This window comes from Scardinius erythrophthalmus, assembly GCF_964197995.2.
Source record: "Scardinius erythrophthalmus genome assembly, chromosome: 10".
In the NCBI taxonomy this organism is placed as follows: domain Eukaryota; kingdom Metazoa; phylum Chordata; class Actinopteri; order Cypriniformes; family Leuciscidae; genus Scardinius; species Scardinius erythrophthalmus.
Window position 1 is genome coordinate 374,180 of NC_138230.1, and position 17,896 is coordinate 392,075.

General features: G+C 45.7%; 1 protein-coding gene across 1 annotated transcript in view; it reads left to right on the forward strand.

Annotated features, from left to right (window-relative positions):
- col14a1b (collagen, type XIV, alpha 1b) overlaps positions 1-11,501 on the forward strand; it is a 77,960-nt gene extending 66,459 nt beyond the window's left edge. The window contains exons 44-46 of the mRNA XM_088845597.1: positions 40-117; positions 5,208-5,363; positions 10,656-11,501. Coding sequence (XP_088701723.1) covers positions 40-117; positions 5,208-5,363; positions 10,656-10,924 — 503 coding nt within the window. The 3' untranslated portion in view covers positions 10,925-11,501. The remainder of the gene's footprint in view (positions 1-39; positions 118-5,207; positions 5,364-10,655) is intronic.
- The last annotated feature ends 6,395 nt before the right edge of the window (positions 11,502-17,896 follow it).

The following is a 17,896-nucleotide window of genomic DNA, read 5'->3' on the forward strand; positions in this document are numbered from 1 at the left end:
ACACTGAAACTGTGTGTGTGTGTGTGTTTTCATCATCAGGCCTTGCGGGTGAGAAGGGAGAGAGAGGGAATCCAGGTGTGGGTGTGCAGGGGCCGAGAGGAGCTACAGGACCTCCAGGTAAACCTCACTCTCACACACACACACACACACACACACACTCACTCACACACACACACACACACACACACACACACACACACACACACTCACTCACACACACACACACACACTCTTAGCTGTCCATCGTGAACGATGATGACGCTTGCTCCAGGGATGGAGGGGGGATTGGGGGGAGGGGGGATTGGGGGGGGTTCAGCAACCTTGCCGCTGGTGCCACTTCCCGTGGGCGTCGAGTCCGATCCTTGAGCCGCACACTCGACCGCGGATGGACCAGGGAAACCAGATACCAGGGGGTACCAGTCGCCCATTGGTGTCTCTTGAGTCGCTTCTTGGATCGTCGGTCTTGGTTGGTTTGGTGTATTTGAGAGACTGCAGAGCACAGGTGACCTGCCAGGCTGATCTGTCGAGTGCCAGAGATTCGAGCTGTGTGAGGGGGATATTCACACGCTTCAGGAGGTCCCTGGTGTAATCCTTAAAACGCCGCTTTTTCCCTCCAGCGGAGCATTTTGCGCCCATTAGTTTACTGTAGAGAACTTGGCGGGGCAGGCGATGTTCAGGCATGTGTATGGTGTGCCCTATCCAACGCAGATGTTTTTTGGCCACAGCTGCTTCCATACAGATTGAGTCAGTGTTACTGAGGATGACTGTATGGGGGATTCGATCTTTCCAGGACATGCTGAGGATCTTCTGTAGGCAGTGGATATGGAAGGCCTCTAGGTTGATGATGTGCTGGCGGTATGGGGTCCATGACTCTGCCCCATAAAGCAGAGTGGAGAGACATACCGCGTTGTAAACAGCGACCTTAGTACTGACCTTGAAGTTACGGTTTTCAAAAACCCTGCTGCGTAGGCGTCCAAAAGATGAGGCTTTATTTATCCGGGTGTGTATTTCTGTGTCAAGGGAGCAGCATGAGGACAAAGTGGAGCCGAGTTAGGTGAAGTGGTCCACAGTTTTAAGACAAACACCATTTATATGAAAACTGGGGGGTGTGGGGGCGAGGGTAGTGAGATAGGACATGATCTTGGTTTTTTGAGTGTTAACCTGTAGGCCAAAAGATTGGTACAGACTGGATATTGTGTTAAGGGCGTGCTGCATAGAGTCTGGGCTGTGGGCTAAGACTGCACAGTCTTCAGCATACTGAAGCTCACAGATTCGGCGGGTCTTTGTCTTTGTGCGGGCCTGGAGCCGACGGATGTTGAAAAGGCTTCCATCAAGTCGGTATTCCACATGGACACCGTCTTCATGTCCCATGACACAATGGAAGAGGCAGGTGATGGCAGAGAGGAAGATGTTAAAGAGCATCGGAGCCAAGACACAGCCTTGCTTCACCCCGATGTTTACCTCAAAGGACTCTGACTGAAGTTCTCCCGTGAGCACTCTGGCTTGCATCCCATCATGCAGCTGCTGTAGGATGCTGAGAAACTTGGGTGGTACCCCAATTTTGGAGAGGTGTTTCCAGAGCAGCTCACGGTTGATGGTGTCAAAAGCTTTGCTGAGGTCAATGAAGGCTACGTAAAGGTCTTTGTGATGTTTTCGGCTCTTCTCCAGCAGCTGCCTCAAAACAAAAACCATGTCTACCGTGGATCTGGACTTCCGGAAACCACACTGCATTTCCTGAAGCACAGCTTCCGAGATGTGCTCAACCAGTCTGCTGAGCATGATCTTAGCCAGTACTTTCCCTGCCATGGAGAGGAGAGATATCCCGTGGCTGTTGCCGCAGACTGCCCTGTCTCCTTTCTGTTTGTAGAAGACCACGATGTTAGCATTCTTCCAGTCCTGTGGGAGGGTCCCGTGTTCCCAGATGTTTTGGATCAGGAGGTGCAGACGACGCATGAGGGTGTATCCTCCGTGTTTGAAAACCTCTGCAGGGATTCCATCGGGTCCAACGCTTTTGTTGTTCTTCAGCCCTGCAATAGCTTGCCGGAGTTCTGAGTAAAGTGGAGGAGTGTCCAGGTGCATGGTTGGAGGCAGGTCTGGCAGAATATCCAGGATATGTGGATCAACAGGGTTGGTGTGGTTGAAGAGACTCTCAAAATGATTTACCCAATGGGCAAGAATCTCGTGGCTGTCCTTGAAGAGCGTGGACCCGTCAGCTGATCGGACTGGGGCAATCGCCTGCTTCCTGGGGCTGTACAATGCTTTTATGGCATCGTAAAAGCCTTGAGTGTTATTGCAGTCTGCCAGATTCTGGATTTCTTGCGCCTTTTGGACCCACCAGGTGTTCTCCATAGTCCGAAGGGCTCGTTGGGTTTCTGCTCTTGCAGCAGTGAAGGTGGTTATATGGGTGGGAGATCCAGGGAAGGACAGGAGATCTTTGTGGGCTTCATGCTTGTTTTTTATAAGTGACTGTATCTCAGCTGAGTTACAGTTAAACCATTCCTGGTGATGTTTCCTTGATTGGCCAAGCGCCTCTGAGACTGCGTTATGAATAGCCTAGCACAGAGCTAGCCAGTCAGCTGATTCCTCCGGGATCATGTTGAGGTTTTCAGCAAGGAGTCGTCGGAGGTTGTCTTTGGTGGTGAGTCTGTTCAGCGATGTACAGTTTAGTTTCTTGTTTGGGGCTGTCCTTGGGCCACGGGGTTGAATGCTCATGCCGGGGTTTTCTGTAGGATGGCATCAAGAGCTCTGTAGAAATCCACTTTGATGTTGTGCTCGGCATCAAGAGTTGGAGCGTATGCACTGATGAGAGTGGCGAAGCGTTCCTTTGCCAGGGGAATGCACCATGTCATCAGCCTTTCATTGATGCCGATAGGGGATTCTGAAATGCGCTGCAGCAGTTTAGACTTCACAGCAAAGCCAAATCCATGGTTACGACGAATGCCTTCGGGGACCCCCTTCCCAGGTGTACCCAGCACCAACCTCTGTCAAGGAGTCCTCCCCATGTAGTCTAGAGCAAGAAGCTTGTGCATTGGTTAGGATTAAGGTGAGGGTGTGGGTGCGCAGACCTCACTCCCACCATCTTCACTCCTGTCAGATGGACCTCCAGTGGCATGAGAGAACCCATGACGACCTTCGACTGGCAGGAAGTTGCAGGGGGCTGCCGTTGGTCCGGTCAGTTAGACTCTGCCTGTGCCTGTCCCCAGGTGCAGATTTGTCTTCGGGATTTACTCCCCTTAAGAGTAAATTTAAGGGTTTACACTTCGGGGTTTGCCTTCTTCCAGCTTCCCAGCCGTTGTGGTTCTCACACCACCATCTTCCGCCTGCGCCGCTGTTGGAGTCTTCACTATTTGCCCATAGCTAGGACAGTGGTTGACGAGCAGCAGGGCATTTCCATTCACCGATGGGCCTGCATGCCGCGACTCTGGGGCCCACTGCTGCTCCGATATCCCGTACAGCTTAGCCTGGAGCCGCAAGGGACCAGTTACCATGTGTGCCACGATGAGGCGTGTACAAGATCTTGGCAGTGGAGAGGCTATGTACCGGCAGAGGAGGCTTACACACTCGGCTCCTCTTTTCGCCCCTGAAAAACAAGATGCTATCCGGTGGCAGTAGCTGAAAGCAGAGAGTGGCAAGCAGAACAATACCTACAAGCACTACTACCCCAACACTGCTGTGCTGATGCGTCACACGCCCTGCGTGTAAACACACCACACACAACACACACACACACTCTTTATTTATACAGCACATTTTACAATACAGATCATTTCAAAGCAGCTTTACAGTGATAACAGGAAAATAAGTCAAGTCAAGTCATCTTCATTTATATAGCGCTTTTAACAATGTAGATTGTTCCAAAGCAGCTTTAAATTGATAATAGGAAATTAAAGTAAAGTGTTTTGGCTTTATAGCAGCTCTAGAATAAAGTTATTGTCCAGCTAAAGTTAGTTTGATTGATTCACTTCCGTCGCAATGATCATTAGTTATTAACTTAGGGGCCGATAAAACTACACCGTTCTAACAGAAAACTCTTAAATGCAAATGCAACAAAGTTTTTTCTTGAAGAAAATAGCATCACAGTCCAGCTTAAGTAAGTTCAGTGGTGGTTAATTTTTGTTGTAAAAAAGTTATTAATTTAGTTCATTCATACAGTGGGGAGAACAAGTATTTGATACACTGCCGATTTTGCAGGTTTTCCTACTTACAAAGCATGTAGAGGTCTGTAATTTTTATCATAGGTACTCGTCAACTGTGAGTGACGGAATCTAAAACAAAATTCCAGAAAATCACATTGTATGATTTTTAAATAATTAATTTGCATTTTATTGCATGACATAAGTATTTGATCACCTACCAACCAGTAAGAATTCCGTCTCTCACAGACCTGTTAGTTTTTCTTTAAGAAGCCCTCCTGTTCTCCACTCATTACCTGTATTAACTGCACCTGTTTGAACTCGTTACCTGTATAAAAGACACCTGTCCACACACTCAATCAAAGAGATTCCAACCTCTCCACAATGGCCAAGACCAGAGAGCTGTGTAAGGACATCAGGGATAAAACTGTAGACCTGCACAGGGCTGGGATGGGCTACAGGACAATAGGCAAGCAGCTTGGTGAGAAGGCAACAACTGTTGGCGCAATTATTAGAAAATGGAAGAAGTTCAAGATGACGGTCAATCTCCCTCGGTCTGGGGCACCATGCAAGATCTCACCTCGTGGGGCATCAATGATCATGAGGAAGGTGAGGGATCAGCCCAGAACTACACGGCAGGACCTGGTGAATGACCTGAAGAGAGCTGGTCCACCAGTCCACCCCAGCTGGAGTCAGAATGCACCGGTCCGCCCCAGCTGGAGTCAGAATGCACCGGTCCGCCCCAGCTGGAATCAGAACGTCTCAGGGGAAAATGAGGAAATAATGCACGACCATTCAAAAATATGACTGGGTTTCTAACAATACAAAGCTTAATGCAAATGGGTGGAGCAAAATAAACGGCAGGAAAGATAGAAGATAGAGTTTAAAAACAAAGCTATATGGAGCTACAGCGTAATTCACTCAGGCGGACAGAAAACCGCTGTGAAACAGTGAAAACAGTAAAATAAGACTTCCAGACTAATGTGTGTGTTTAAGGGCACCTTATTTGACTGCCACATTACTGGATCGAATATGAAACAGGAAGTTGAAGAGTCTGTTTCCTGTTGTCCACAGGACCCCCTGGTGAAGGCCGGGCAGGAAGTACTGGTCCCTCTGGTCGTCCCGGTAACCCTGGGAGCCCTGGCAGACCCGGAACACCAGGACCAGTGGGACCCCCGGGCCCAGCCGGATACTGCGACCAGAACGCCTGCCTCGGGTACAATGTGGGAGGTGAGTGTGTGTGTTGAGAACGTGTGGGTGTGAGTGTGAGTGTGAGTGTGAGTGTGTGTGTGTGTGTGTGTGTGTGTGTGTGTGTGTGTGTGTGTGTGTGTGTGTGTGTGTGTGAGAGTGTGTGAGTGTGAGTGTGAGTGTGCGTGCGTGCGTGCGTGTGTGCGTGAGTGTGTGTGTGTGTGTGTGTGTGTGTGTGTGTGTGTGTGTGTGTGTGTGTGTGTACTGACCGTCACTGCTTCATAAGGATTCTGTGGTGCATGTGATCATTTTGCACGTGTTGCATGAGACAAATATAAATTCTCTCTGGCTGTTCAGAATGGAATATTAACACACTGCATTCATTCATACGCCTGCTAGATCAATAAACCTGAGATATGGCTCAGTGCTGTTATTAAATATGAACATGCGCTGAGTGTGTGTGTTCATTCAGACGCGAGCTGCTCATGAGCTGTTTCAACGCCTCCATCTACATGAGTTTGAGTTGCTTTAACAAACATCTTCTCAAGCTCAAGAGAAGCTTTAAAGGGGTCATATCGTCGCTGTCGGGCGGAATCCTCGTATCTCCAAAACCATTATTTTTCAGGAAATTAAAAAAACTGCATATTTTTTTAATTATTAAACATTGTATTGTTAAAGTTGGTATTATAACTTATATTGCTATCATATACTGTTGTATACCAACATTAAAACAATATTTCCCCAAAATCATGTTTAATCGGAGATACGAGCTTTGTGACTTGGGAGCAGGGAGATCACAGGTTACGCTGTCATTGATTAGAATGGTACGGACACAGACGTCGCTGCTGCCAGCAGTGTTCATCAAAGTCTGCGGTTACGATGAGCCTTTTGACAAGAGATAAGGCTTTAAGAGCTATTCAAATCTAATGATTGTGGTTACATACATCTTCCTGAACTCTATTTTAAACGTTTAAGAGATATGAGTGCGCAATACCAAGATATAGGCTGCCTAAAATAGGCGGAAATTAATCTGCACGCAAAAAGTCGGCGGTCGCGTTGAGCCTCTTGACAAGAGAAAAGGCTTCAATAGTTACCAAAGCTAACGACTGTGGTTACATACATCTTCCTAAACTCTATTTTAAAGGTTTAAGAGCTATACGTGAAGCAGAACAAAAAACGATGAGGTAAATAGGCTGTCTAATAGGCGGAAATTTGCCTAATCTGCATGCAAACTTACCGTGGCTCACAGGCTTCCTTCTGCACCAAAGCATTACAGCAATCGATTTTTAACAAAACAAGCCTACTCAAATGTATCTAACCTAACTATTTTCACTCGTTATTGTCTAAAAAAACAGACAGAGTTATGCAATGATAGCTTACTGGCGCCAGTAACGTTAGACAGACCCTTTTTCTCCCATAAATAATACCTGCTAACTTGGGGTATTTTACATGCACAGTGCCAACTTCGAGTCAGTAAAATAATAATAAAAACAATAATTTAATGCTGGTATCCAAAACATTTATTTCAATTCAAGTACATTTTAAAACAATGCAAACGTAGGCTATAATAAGCCTAGTAATAATAAGCCTATAATACGTAGACATTTAAAATACATCAATAACTGATATCATAGTTTAACACAGATAAAATCAGAGTTAAGGCTTGCTTTACGTGTTGCTCGACGAGGATTTCTTATCGTTGCGACGTTCAATCCTGAGGAGACAAAATGCCGGATTATGCCGCGTGAGATCCCGCCGCGGAGTGAAGAAGAGGTGGAGTTACGAGGATTCTCAGACAGTTGAAGTGTCCAATGGAGTTACGAGATTTGCTCTCAAGCTATTTTCAACACTTTAGATTGGTTAAAAATTTGTAAAAATAACAGAATCACGTGGGGACTGACCAATAGCATAGATTTGTGAAAAAATATGAAATTGACCAAATTTGGACATACGAGGTTTCCGCCCGACAGCGACGATATATAAAAGTTGATTGTACTGAAATGTGTGTTAGCATGTGCCTGTACACAACCATCATAAAATGATAAAAATCAATCCAGTGTCTTTTTTTATCTTATATGTTTTCCCCTGTCTCAAATCAAGACATTCGGACGCCCCTCCCACGATTGTTGATTGACAGCAGCGTTTCAACACAGACCCGCCCTCGCTCATGAGCGAGCTATCAATCATAGTCCGCGCAGACCAGCGCGGTCATTGTTGATACGCTGGAGCACTGTCTATGAGCAGAATGGCGTCTAAGCGATTGTGGTGTTCTGTTCTTGGGTGTAATAGTGAACACAGCATCATTTTGATGTTCCTAAATCCGAACCGCTGAAGCCGCAGTGGCTGAGTTTGTTTTTGAAGGGAATATTCCCCACGATCAACGTCAATGCTTTCATGTTTGCGCGAATCATTTCACACACCAGACTGCTTTACACACGAGGGTCAGTATAAAGCTGGTTTTGCTAAGAAGCTGCTCCTGAAAAAAGGATCGGTACCAACTATTCGTGTTCCTACTGAACATCCAGAAGAAGTGAGTGTAACGTTTTATTAACCTTTATATTAATCTTTATATTAATCTTTGCAAATCGCTTACAAATCGCTTATTAATCGTTTACTCTCAGGGTACATTACGGCATGTTTTATATGTACGACGTTCTCAATATAATTCATAAATGCACTGAAACGGCGTGCTGAAAACAGAGCTGTTTTTGACCAGGTAAAATTAGTGTTTTCTTACAATACTAATGAGAATTTTTAATTAAAGTATATTACAAACTTTTAATTTAGACCCTAAAGAATCATATTAGCTTGTACAAAAATGGCATTATATGACCCCTTTAAGGCCTTCAGTTTTCTGAGGAAAACAACTGCCATAATTGTAATCGCAATTTTTTGCAGAGAATTTCTCCAATTTATGCATCTTTACAGCATTGTGTTCTCTTCAGTGTGAAGCAGCATGTAGAAGAGTAGCGTCCTTCATATTCACATTTAATCTGGCCAGTCAATCAAACTCTGTAGAAGAGGAGTTGGTTGTGTTCATCATGTACCCTAACTACTGCAGTAACTCTATTCAGTGCAAACAGAGGAATCTTAGTGTCTCACACTAACTCACAATCTCACTAACACACTAACACACTATCACAGTAACACACTATCACTAACACACTAACACACTATCACAGTAACACACTATCACTAACACACTAACACAGGCTGAACGTCTGACGGATGAGCAGTGTCTGTGGGGGCGGGGCAGGGGTGTGGCCTGGCAACCAATGAGAGTCATGTATACATGTGGGGGCGGGGCAGGGGTGTGGCCTGGCAACCAATGAGAAGTGATGTATCACCCACAAAAATCGCATCATTCTGTCATCGTTCCCTCGGGAGGTTCAAGCTAGATTCGCGATGCTTCGAGGTTTTGCGCTGAAATATTTCATTGGCGTCTTGAGAACAAACTCAAGTCTCATCAATTATCTTAAATTTAGCCTTCGTGCTTCAAACTCTATGTAAACAGACATTCTCACATTTTTCTCACGCTTTTGAATGAATTGATGATATTTTTGGGTGAACTCACTCTTTAACTAAATGGTTCTCAACTGGTTTTGTAGCATGTAAATGTTGTTGTTTTGATGTTTTCAGCGGATAATAATTCATCCTTACGGTAATGTAATGTCATCCGAGTCGTGTTTTCTGTCCATGCTGTGACTAGAGGTCTGCACTGAACCCGACCCGAACATTACAGTCATATCTTAATCGCGAACCCGAGGGTGTTTCTCACAGTGAATACCTTTTTTCCCCAGTATGCTGTATTTTATGATTGCTTGCAACGATAATTAAACAAACACATGTACAACCAGCGTTTCCCCTCAGCACACCAGACGCACGGACTTACCAGTGAAACCCAGCTGTGGTCGAATAGCTTAAACAGTCACAAACTCCTCTGGAACTCAAATATTTAACGTCAACACGACGTTTGCACAACTATTGACATACGTATAGTAGGAGTGAGGAAGAGCATCGAGCGTCCTCTGACTGAAGTGTTGTGCCTGGAACAGCACGTGCGCAAAACAGTTCAGTACAAATGATATATATAATGATTAAATAAAAATGATAAATAATTATATATAATTGTATATATTAAACTGCGCATGTGCATTCTCTTTCGATCACAACACACGCTAACTATATATGTGTTCAGTGCATCCGGAACACAGCGCTTCACTTATTCCACATTTTGTTGTGTTACAGCATTATTCCAAAATAGATTAAATTAATTATTTTCCTCAAAATTCTACAAACAATACCCCATAATGACAACGTGTAAGATGTTTGTTTGAATCTTTGCAAATTTATTAAAAATAAATACCAAATCACATGTACATCAGTATTCACAGCCTTCGCCATGAGCTCGAGTTCCTCCGGTTTCCTCTGACCATCCTGGAGATGCTCCTGCTCCTGCACTGGAGTCACCTGCGGGAACTGACTGGACATGATGTGGAAACACACACACACACACACACACACACACACCTGTCTATATAAGGCTGTAACATAAGAAAAAGTGAAGCGCTGTGAATACTTTCCGGATGCACTGTATAGCCTATATAGATTTTCTTAGTTACCAACCCGTCGATAAAGTTTTCCATGACCCGTCGGGGTCGGGGTTGGTTCGGGTCGGGCTCGGGTCGGGTCGGTCTCGGTTCGGGGTCGGGCTCAAGTCGGGGTCGGGCTCAGGTCGGGCTCGAGTCGAGGTTGATTCGGGTCAGGGTTGGGTCGGGCTCGGGTCGGTCTCTGTTCGGGGTCGGGCTCAAGTCGGGGTCGGGCTCAAGTCGGGGTCGGGCTCAGGTCGGGCTCGAGTCGAGGTTGATTCGGGTCAGGGTTGGGTCGGGCTCGGGTCGGGCTCGGGCTCGGTTCGGGGTCGGTTCGGGGTTGGGCTCGAGTCGAGGTTGATTCGGGTCAAGATCGGGTCGGGGTCGGGTCGGGCTCAAGTCGGGGTCCGGCTCGGTTCTGGGTCGGGTCGGGTAAGGTCGGGCTCGAGTCAGGTCGGGTCGATTCAGGTCGGGCTCGGGTCGGGACGGGTCAGGTCAGGTCGGGCTTTGGGTTAAGTCGGGGTCGGTTCAGATCGGGTCGGGGTCGGGTTGGGTAGCAGACCTCTAGTTGTGGCGGGTGAGTGTGTTTAATTGGACACACAAACTTAGATCGGTGTGTTTATTCTTCTGCATGATTAACTGCATGTCATTGATGTTGGTGGATCGGCTGAGAGCCGCTGCTTCAGTAATGTGTGTGTGTGTGTGTGTGTGTGTGTGTGTGTGTGTGTGTGCGTGTGCGGGTCAGAACCGGGCTTTGATGACCTCACTGACACCGATGTCCCTGTAGTTCAGCCGTATGGACCCGAGGTCGAGGAGGACAGCGACCCGTACGGCAGCTACGGCTCCGACTACCAGCCCAACTACCCCCCGCCCCGCCCCGTCCACCCCGACGACCCCCGACCCCTGGAGGAGGAGGAGCTGCGCTCGCCCGGCGTCCAGCGGCACACTCGCAACACCCGCAGCCTCGCTGACCCGCGCACACGCCGGCCCAGGACACACGAGCAGCGCACGTAACCGCGCACAGGAAACGCATCACCGGCACAGAGGACAGGAAGTGTGTCGAGTCAGCCTGATTTCTACAGTGCTTTAAAGGAGATTCACAGTCATAATCATGGAAATAATGATGCAAACTTCATCAAGTTCATGTAATTTACTCGTCTAGTAATACCGCATGATTCCGGTTATTTGTTTGTAATGTTCACTAGTGACAAACTCAACAATGAAAATAATCAGCAGATGCTCCCGACACTTCTCCGGCTTCATCCTTCCCGACGCTTCTCCGGCTTCATCCTTCCCGACGCTTCTCCGGCTTCATCCTTCCCTCCCGACACTTCTCCGGCTTCATCCTTCCCTCCCGACACTTCTCCGGCTTCATCCTTCCCTCCCGACACTTCTCCGGCTTCATCCTTCCCTCCCGACACTTCTCCGGCTTCATCCTTCCCGACGCTTCTCCGGTTTCATCCTTCCCGACACTTCTCCAGCTTCGTCCTTCCCGACACTTCTCCGGCTTCGTCCTTCCCTCCCGACGCTTCTCCGGCTTCATCCTTCCCGACGCTTCTCCGGTTTCATCCTTCCCGACACTTCTCCATCTTCGTCCTTCCCTCCCGACGCTTCTCCAGCTTCATCCTTCCCGACACTTCTCCGGCTTCATCCTTCCCGACACTTCTCCGGCTTCATCCTTCCCGACACTTCTCCGGCTTCATCCTTCCCGACACTTCTCCGGCTTCATCCTTCCCGACACTTCTCCGGCTTCATCCTTCCCGACACTTCTCCGGCTTCATCCTTCCCGACGCTTCTCCGGCTTCATCCTTCCCGACACTTCTCCGGCTTCATCCTTCCCGACACTTCTCCGGCTTCATCCTTCCCTCCCGACACTTCTCCGGCTTCATCCTTCCCTCCCGACGCTTCTCCGGCTTCATCCTTCCCGACACTTCTCCGGCTTCATCCTTCCCGACACTTCTCCGGCTTCATCCTTCCCGACGCTTCTCCGGCTTCATCCTTCCCGACACTTCTCCGGCTTCATCCTTCCCTCCCGACACTTCTCCGGCTTCATCCTTCCCTCCCGACGCTTCTCCGGCTTCATCCTTCCCGACACTTCTCCGGCTTCATCCTTCCCGACACTTCTCCGGCTTCATCCTTCCCGACACTTCTCCGGCTTCATCCTTCCCTCCTGACGCTTCTCCGGCTTCATCCTTCCCGACACTTCTCCGGCTTCATCCTTCCCGACACTTCTCCGGCTTCATCCTTCCCTCCCGACACTTCTCCGGCTTCATCCTTCCCTCCCGACGCTTCTCCGGCTTCATCCTTCCCGACACTTCTCCGGCTTCATCCTTCCCGACACTTCTCCGGCTTCATCCTTCCCGACGCTTCTCCGGCTTCATCCTTCCCGACACTTCTCCGGCTTCATCCTTCCCTCCCGACACTTCTCCGGCTTCATCCTTCCCTCCCGACGCTTCTCCGGCTTCATCCTTCCCGACACTTCTCCGGCTTCATCCTTCCCGACACTTCTCCGGCTTCATCCTTCCCGACACTTCTCCGGCTTCATCCTTCCCTCCTGACGCTTCTCCGGCTTCATCCTTCCCGACACTTCTCCGGCTTCATCCTTCCCGACACTTCTCCGGCTTCGTCCTTCCCTCCCGACGCTTCTCCGGCTTCATCCTTCCCTTGCGGGGCAAAATTACCCCTCAAAACCACTTAAATTCAAAATAACTCACAATTTCATGCATGACCCTTGTAACTCAGCTCAAAATATCTTACATTGGGAGTCTTTGCCGACCTCTTGTGGAAAAATAATAATATAAGATGATATTTCATGACTCTAGATGGCCTTATAGCTCTATATGGAGTAAATGAGCTGTTCCTCTGGGTCCTAAAGCCAGTTCCCTTCAGTGTGCACTCAGATACACGTGTAGACATTATACAGTAATTCTTTGGTAAAGTTTAAGCATTTTTAGGTTTGTCTATGTGAACTGAAGTATTCCTCGCATTCCATTCATTCCTCGGGGGGGTCAAATTGAGCCGAGAGGGAAGGATTTGTTACTTTTTAAAATTTCAACCACAAAACTCCTCGAATCCATTCATTTTTTGTGTATTTGTGGTTCAAGTGCGACAAAAGTTGTGTGTTCTTGGACCCCTCTGATGAACACTCAATTTTTTTTTTTTAAATTTAAAAATGAATTTCGGGTTAGAATGACCCGAGGGAAGGATGATGGTCAAGTGCTATTTTATGCTATTTTGAATATTGTAATGTTGTTTTAGCGTCTACTACAATAGTTTTACATGCATTCAAGGTCAAAAACACTAATGTCCTCATAAATCTCCACTGCAGCATCAGCTCTTTTCTCTCAGTGTCTGAAACGCTTCGATTGAAGATTCAGTCTCTCTAAACCCCGCCTCTCTGAGAGCTGCTCTGCTCTGATTGGTCAGACACCAAACGCTCCTTATCATATCTGAATCTCAGCTCGAACAGTAACGATGGTGTGGGTTTTACCGTATCAATCTCATCAAAACAGGGTCTTCTCGACACGAACAACACGAGCCAAACTCTTCCAGTCTCAGATAAACTACAGTGTTTGAGGGCGGGGCTAAGAGACGCTGATCAGCCAGTCAGGACCAGAGGCGGGCATTATGCAAATTAGTTACAAACCTACGCAGGGTCAGCAGGAAGAGAGACTGAATCACTGATGACTCGTTTCAGTTCAGAATCACTTTCTTTTAGGAAACATAAACTCCATTAATCTGCATTTTGAAACTTTGCAGAGCTTTTACATTCATAAACAGCTTTATTACACTGCATGACAGGGGATATTCGGAAGAGCATAACAGGGCACTGTAGGCATAATCAGATTAAGAACGAGTAAGTAAACGCGCCACATCTGCTTAAATTAAGGACTCTGCTTTGCTGAACGCATTCACTCCTTTGACTCTTCAAAACGCTCGTCAGACTGACGGAGATTCACTTCTGTCTGTGTCTCTGTGAAGAGCTGATGTGTTTAATATGTGCGATATATTCACCATGTCATCGTGAATATGTGTTTTATTGTAGCTATTTAAGGCTATATAAGCAGGACAGTCTGCAGTCTGAACGCTGAAGCGACTCAGTCATCTCGGATCGAATCGCTTCATTTGCGTCAGTCACACAGAGTGTGTTTGTTTGATAATGGAGGTCTATTAATATTATTACATATAAATGATTATGATTGAGCCTCATTCTTGTGTTTATTTAGAGAAAAACCGTGAAAAATATAAATATTTTTATTGTATTGTTGGTTTTACATTAAATATTTTTACTTCGATTGGCTGTTTGGTATATGAATGATTCTTCTGCTTGTAATTGGAGAGCTCAGGTATAACAGAGATTTATTGATATAATATCCAGATATGTTCATGCGTATGAGAGTCACTTCAGCGGAGTCTGCTCTAGAGCCTCTTTATATCTGGATTATGAAACACATTCATGTCATGAACATCCAGTTTTTAATGTGATTATTTCTCAGCTGTGGCCACACTGTTGTTTGATCTTCAGTTATTTATTTAATCTTGTACGGTTTCTCTTTATTTCCAGTATTAGCATGTTTTACACGTTCATCTATATCTGCTGTTGTTTACAGTCATTAGTTTCACATTTCATAGTCATGTGACCGTTGAGTTTTATGTAAAGATTGCGATGACGCGTTTTGATCTGATGAATTATATGCCTCAAATACATTTAATAAAAAATATTACAAAACTACTGAAATTATTTAACTTGTTTATTAAAAAAGCCATTCGATGATTTAAAGCTACAATATGTAATGTATTTTGCCGCTAGCGGTCGCTAACCCTCTTACAGTAGCACAGGCGTGTGTTGATGACGCATTAGCGGAGTTATGGAACTTGTCAACATGGCGATGGATGTAATGATGTTGATGGATGAGTGAATACACTGATGTGTTTAGCATGACTGATGTGAAGCAGAGCGCGATCGCTAACAAGAGACAGATCTCAACGCCACACGCAAGTCCCGCGGATATAAAGGACATTTCATTCTACCGAACTACACACACGTGCTGAACAATACTCTGTTTATCAGACGAGTGAAACGTGTGAGGGAACGCAGCGCTGCTCCACTCGCTCTACACGATCACACTACACTGCATCTGAGTGTGTTAAAGTTATAATGTTATTCTGTGTGTTAGCTTGTCTGTATGAGACTAGCAGTGAGCGAGATCAACATTGAATAACACACTCATCATATTCTTACATGTTGAGCTATATAACATTGATTAGTTTTATGTACATTTGCTCACTGTCTAATAAAGTACATGCAAGAGCGGCATCTCGTCAAGTGGAAGTTAGCCGCGGACGCTAGCTCTCGAAAACGCCACGCTGATATTGATCCTCGTTTTAGTTCTCCTTTTGTCCCAAAGTCCGCTTGCCGTGGTCCATAATGTCTGAACGAAACGACGACAGCGTGAGCGCGCCACTAGATGTAATGCAGTTGTCCACGTCTGTCGCCATGGTTACGACGGCAGTGCGAGCGGAAACCAGGGATAACGCGGATATTACGTCATTGACGGGCGACAGGTGAACAGGGACGAGCCGTTATTTAAAATTGGAATTTCTCTGAAATTAAAAATCTTTGGGAACTTTTGGGATATTGTAAGTGCACTACTGCAGGAGATATATCACACTGCAAGCGGTTTTTGGATATTATTACAAAAATCTTACATATTGTACCTTTAATCATAAAATACAATGAGTGTTTTTCCAGAAATTGCTGAAAAATGCAGCAAGTTTTGTGTGATGGGCAGAGTTAGTGTGAGAGGAGAGAGAGAGAGAGAGAGTGTGTGTGTGTGTGTGTGTGTGTGTGTGTGTGTGTGTGTGTGTGTGTGTGTGTGTGTGTGTGTGTGTGTGTGAGAGAGAGAGAGAGAGAGGAGAGAATATACCGTTTTTACAGTATAAAAACCATTACGTCTATGAAGAGTGCGTGTGTGTGTGTGTGAGAGAGTGTGTATTTGAGTGTGTGTTTTAGTGTGTGTGTGTGTGTGTGTGTGTGTGTGTGTGTGTGTAAGAGAGAGACTGTTTGTGTGTGTGTGTGAGAGGGTATTACAGTATTGTGTATAATAATATAAATAAATATGACTAAAACTAATAGATTGAATAAATAGACAACAAAACAAAGAACATCAAACTTAAACAGGATTGACTGCATTAACATCAGATGCACAGCTGCGGGGTTTTGTGGGAAATATCGCGAACGCGCCAGCAGAGGGCAGCAGTTCATCACGTGACTCTTCATACAGATCGACTCAAAATATACAAATCTCATCAGATATGAGACTAATTCTGCTGTAAAGATGATAGAGTCATTATTAGATCAGTTCTGTTCTCATCTGATAGTGTCAGTGCAGTTAAATCTATAATAATGCTGAATCTGAATGAATACTTCTATGATTGAGAAATATTCGTATATTTATGAGTGATGCGTTGATTAGGGGAGAGTAAACTCCTCAGGGCTTGTGTTGTGTGGGTCAGTTAGCAGGAGTTATGGATGTTCTCATAACCCTTCATGAGAGCCAATGAAACACTAGAACTGAGTCAAACCCGTGCAAAATACTAATCTCATCAAGTTTGATATGAAGACATTCGTTTTGTCAGAAGAAGAGTCTTCAGTCCATAGGCCTACCGTCTGAGTCACTTTGATTCCTTTAATACATATATAAATATATTTACAAATATATTGGTCTTTTTTTATGTGGCGGAAATTGGTTTCCATATCACTGCGATGATATATCAGATAAATAATAATTGGGGGTATGGTCTGGTGGCAAATAAGCATTGGAGGCGTGTCCGTGTGATAAATAATAATTGGGGGCGTGGTCTGGTGATAAATAAGCGTTGGAGGCGTGGCCGTGTGGTAAATAATAACTGGAGGCGTGGTCTAAGATCAGCGTTTGTAATGAGATGCAGGTTCGAGTCTAGTCATTTCTCCGCTTTTTTCTCTTGAATTCCTGTTTTACTGCAACAAAAAACAACAACATTAGAAGTAAATTCAGTTCATCTGTAACATTTCTTTCAGTGTTGATGAGGGAGAAAGATTTTGGTAAAACACCATAACACATTCAGCTTTATTTATCTGATAGTATTCTTATTTTTTTATATTAAATGTTTATGTGAAACCCAGTGTGAAAGGAGGACATGAAGGGTCGTGTTTTAATAAGCACCGCTGGATTAAAGGATCCCAGCTGTTGTTGTGTCTGGATAGAGAATATTAATACAGTCCAGCATCACGTGACTGATGTGTGTGTGTGTGTGTGTGTGTGTGTGTGTGTGTATTGAGTATTTATAGCTCATGTTCATTGGTGTAAACTCTGAATGAAACCCTCGCGCGCCGGATCGTGTGTCGGCTCCCGTAGATTCCTCCGGAGGATCGCGACGCGTTTCAGAAGGTGAGGCTCTTCACTTCGGTTCCCTCTTATCGTTCCCTCTTATCGTTCCCTGTTGTCGTTCCCTGTTATCGTGACTGGTGGAAGTTTCTGGCTGAAATGAATCGCGAGCGCTGAAGTTCTCCGTGCCTTTACTAACGAGTCCGAACGGGTTTCTGAAGGAAAGATTCAAACTCGAGCAATATGAGTCGTGTCCACTCGTTCGGATCTTCTGTGTTTGGTCGTGTGGAGTAGTTTAGCGTCAGAAATGATTCTGATTGATTGATTGATTGATGTTGATTTAAGCTGCTGCTGAAGTTTGAGAAGGTTGAGTTTGTGTAACATTACTGACATGTGAAGCTTAATTTGCCATCAGTGAATGAATCATCATCATCATCATGATGATGATGATGTTATTAAGTGACTTTATATGACATCTGCGCTGATTTATGAGTAAACCTCAGTCAGTGTGTCGCTCACGGGTTTCCAAGGCAACAGCTGTTTCACCTCTCCACACTCGGAATTCTTCATGATTGTAAGATTGAAACAATATTGTGAAAAGCAGAATATTCAGCTGAAC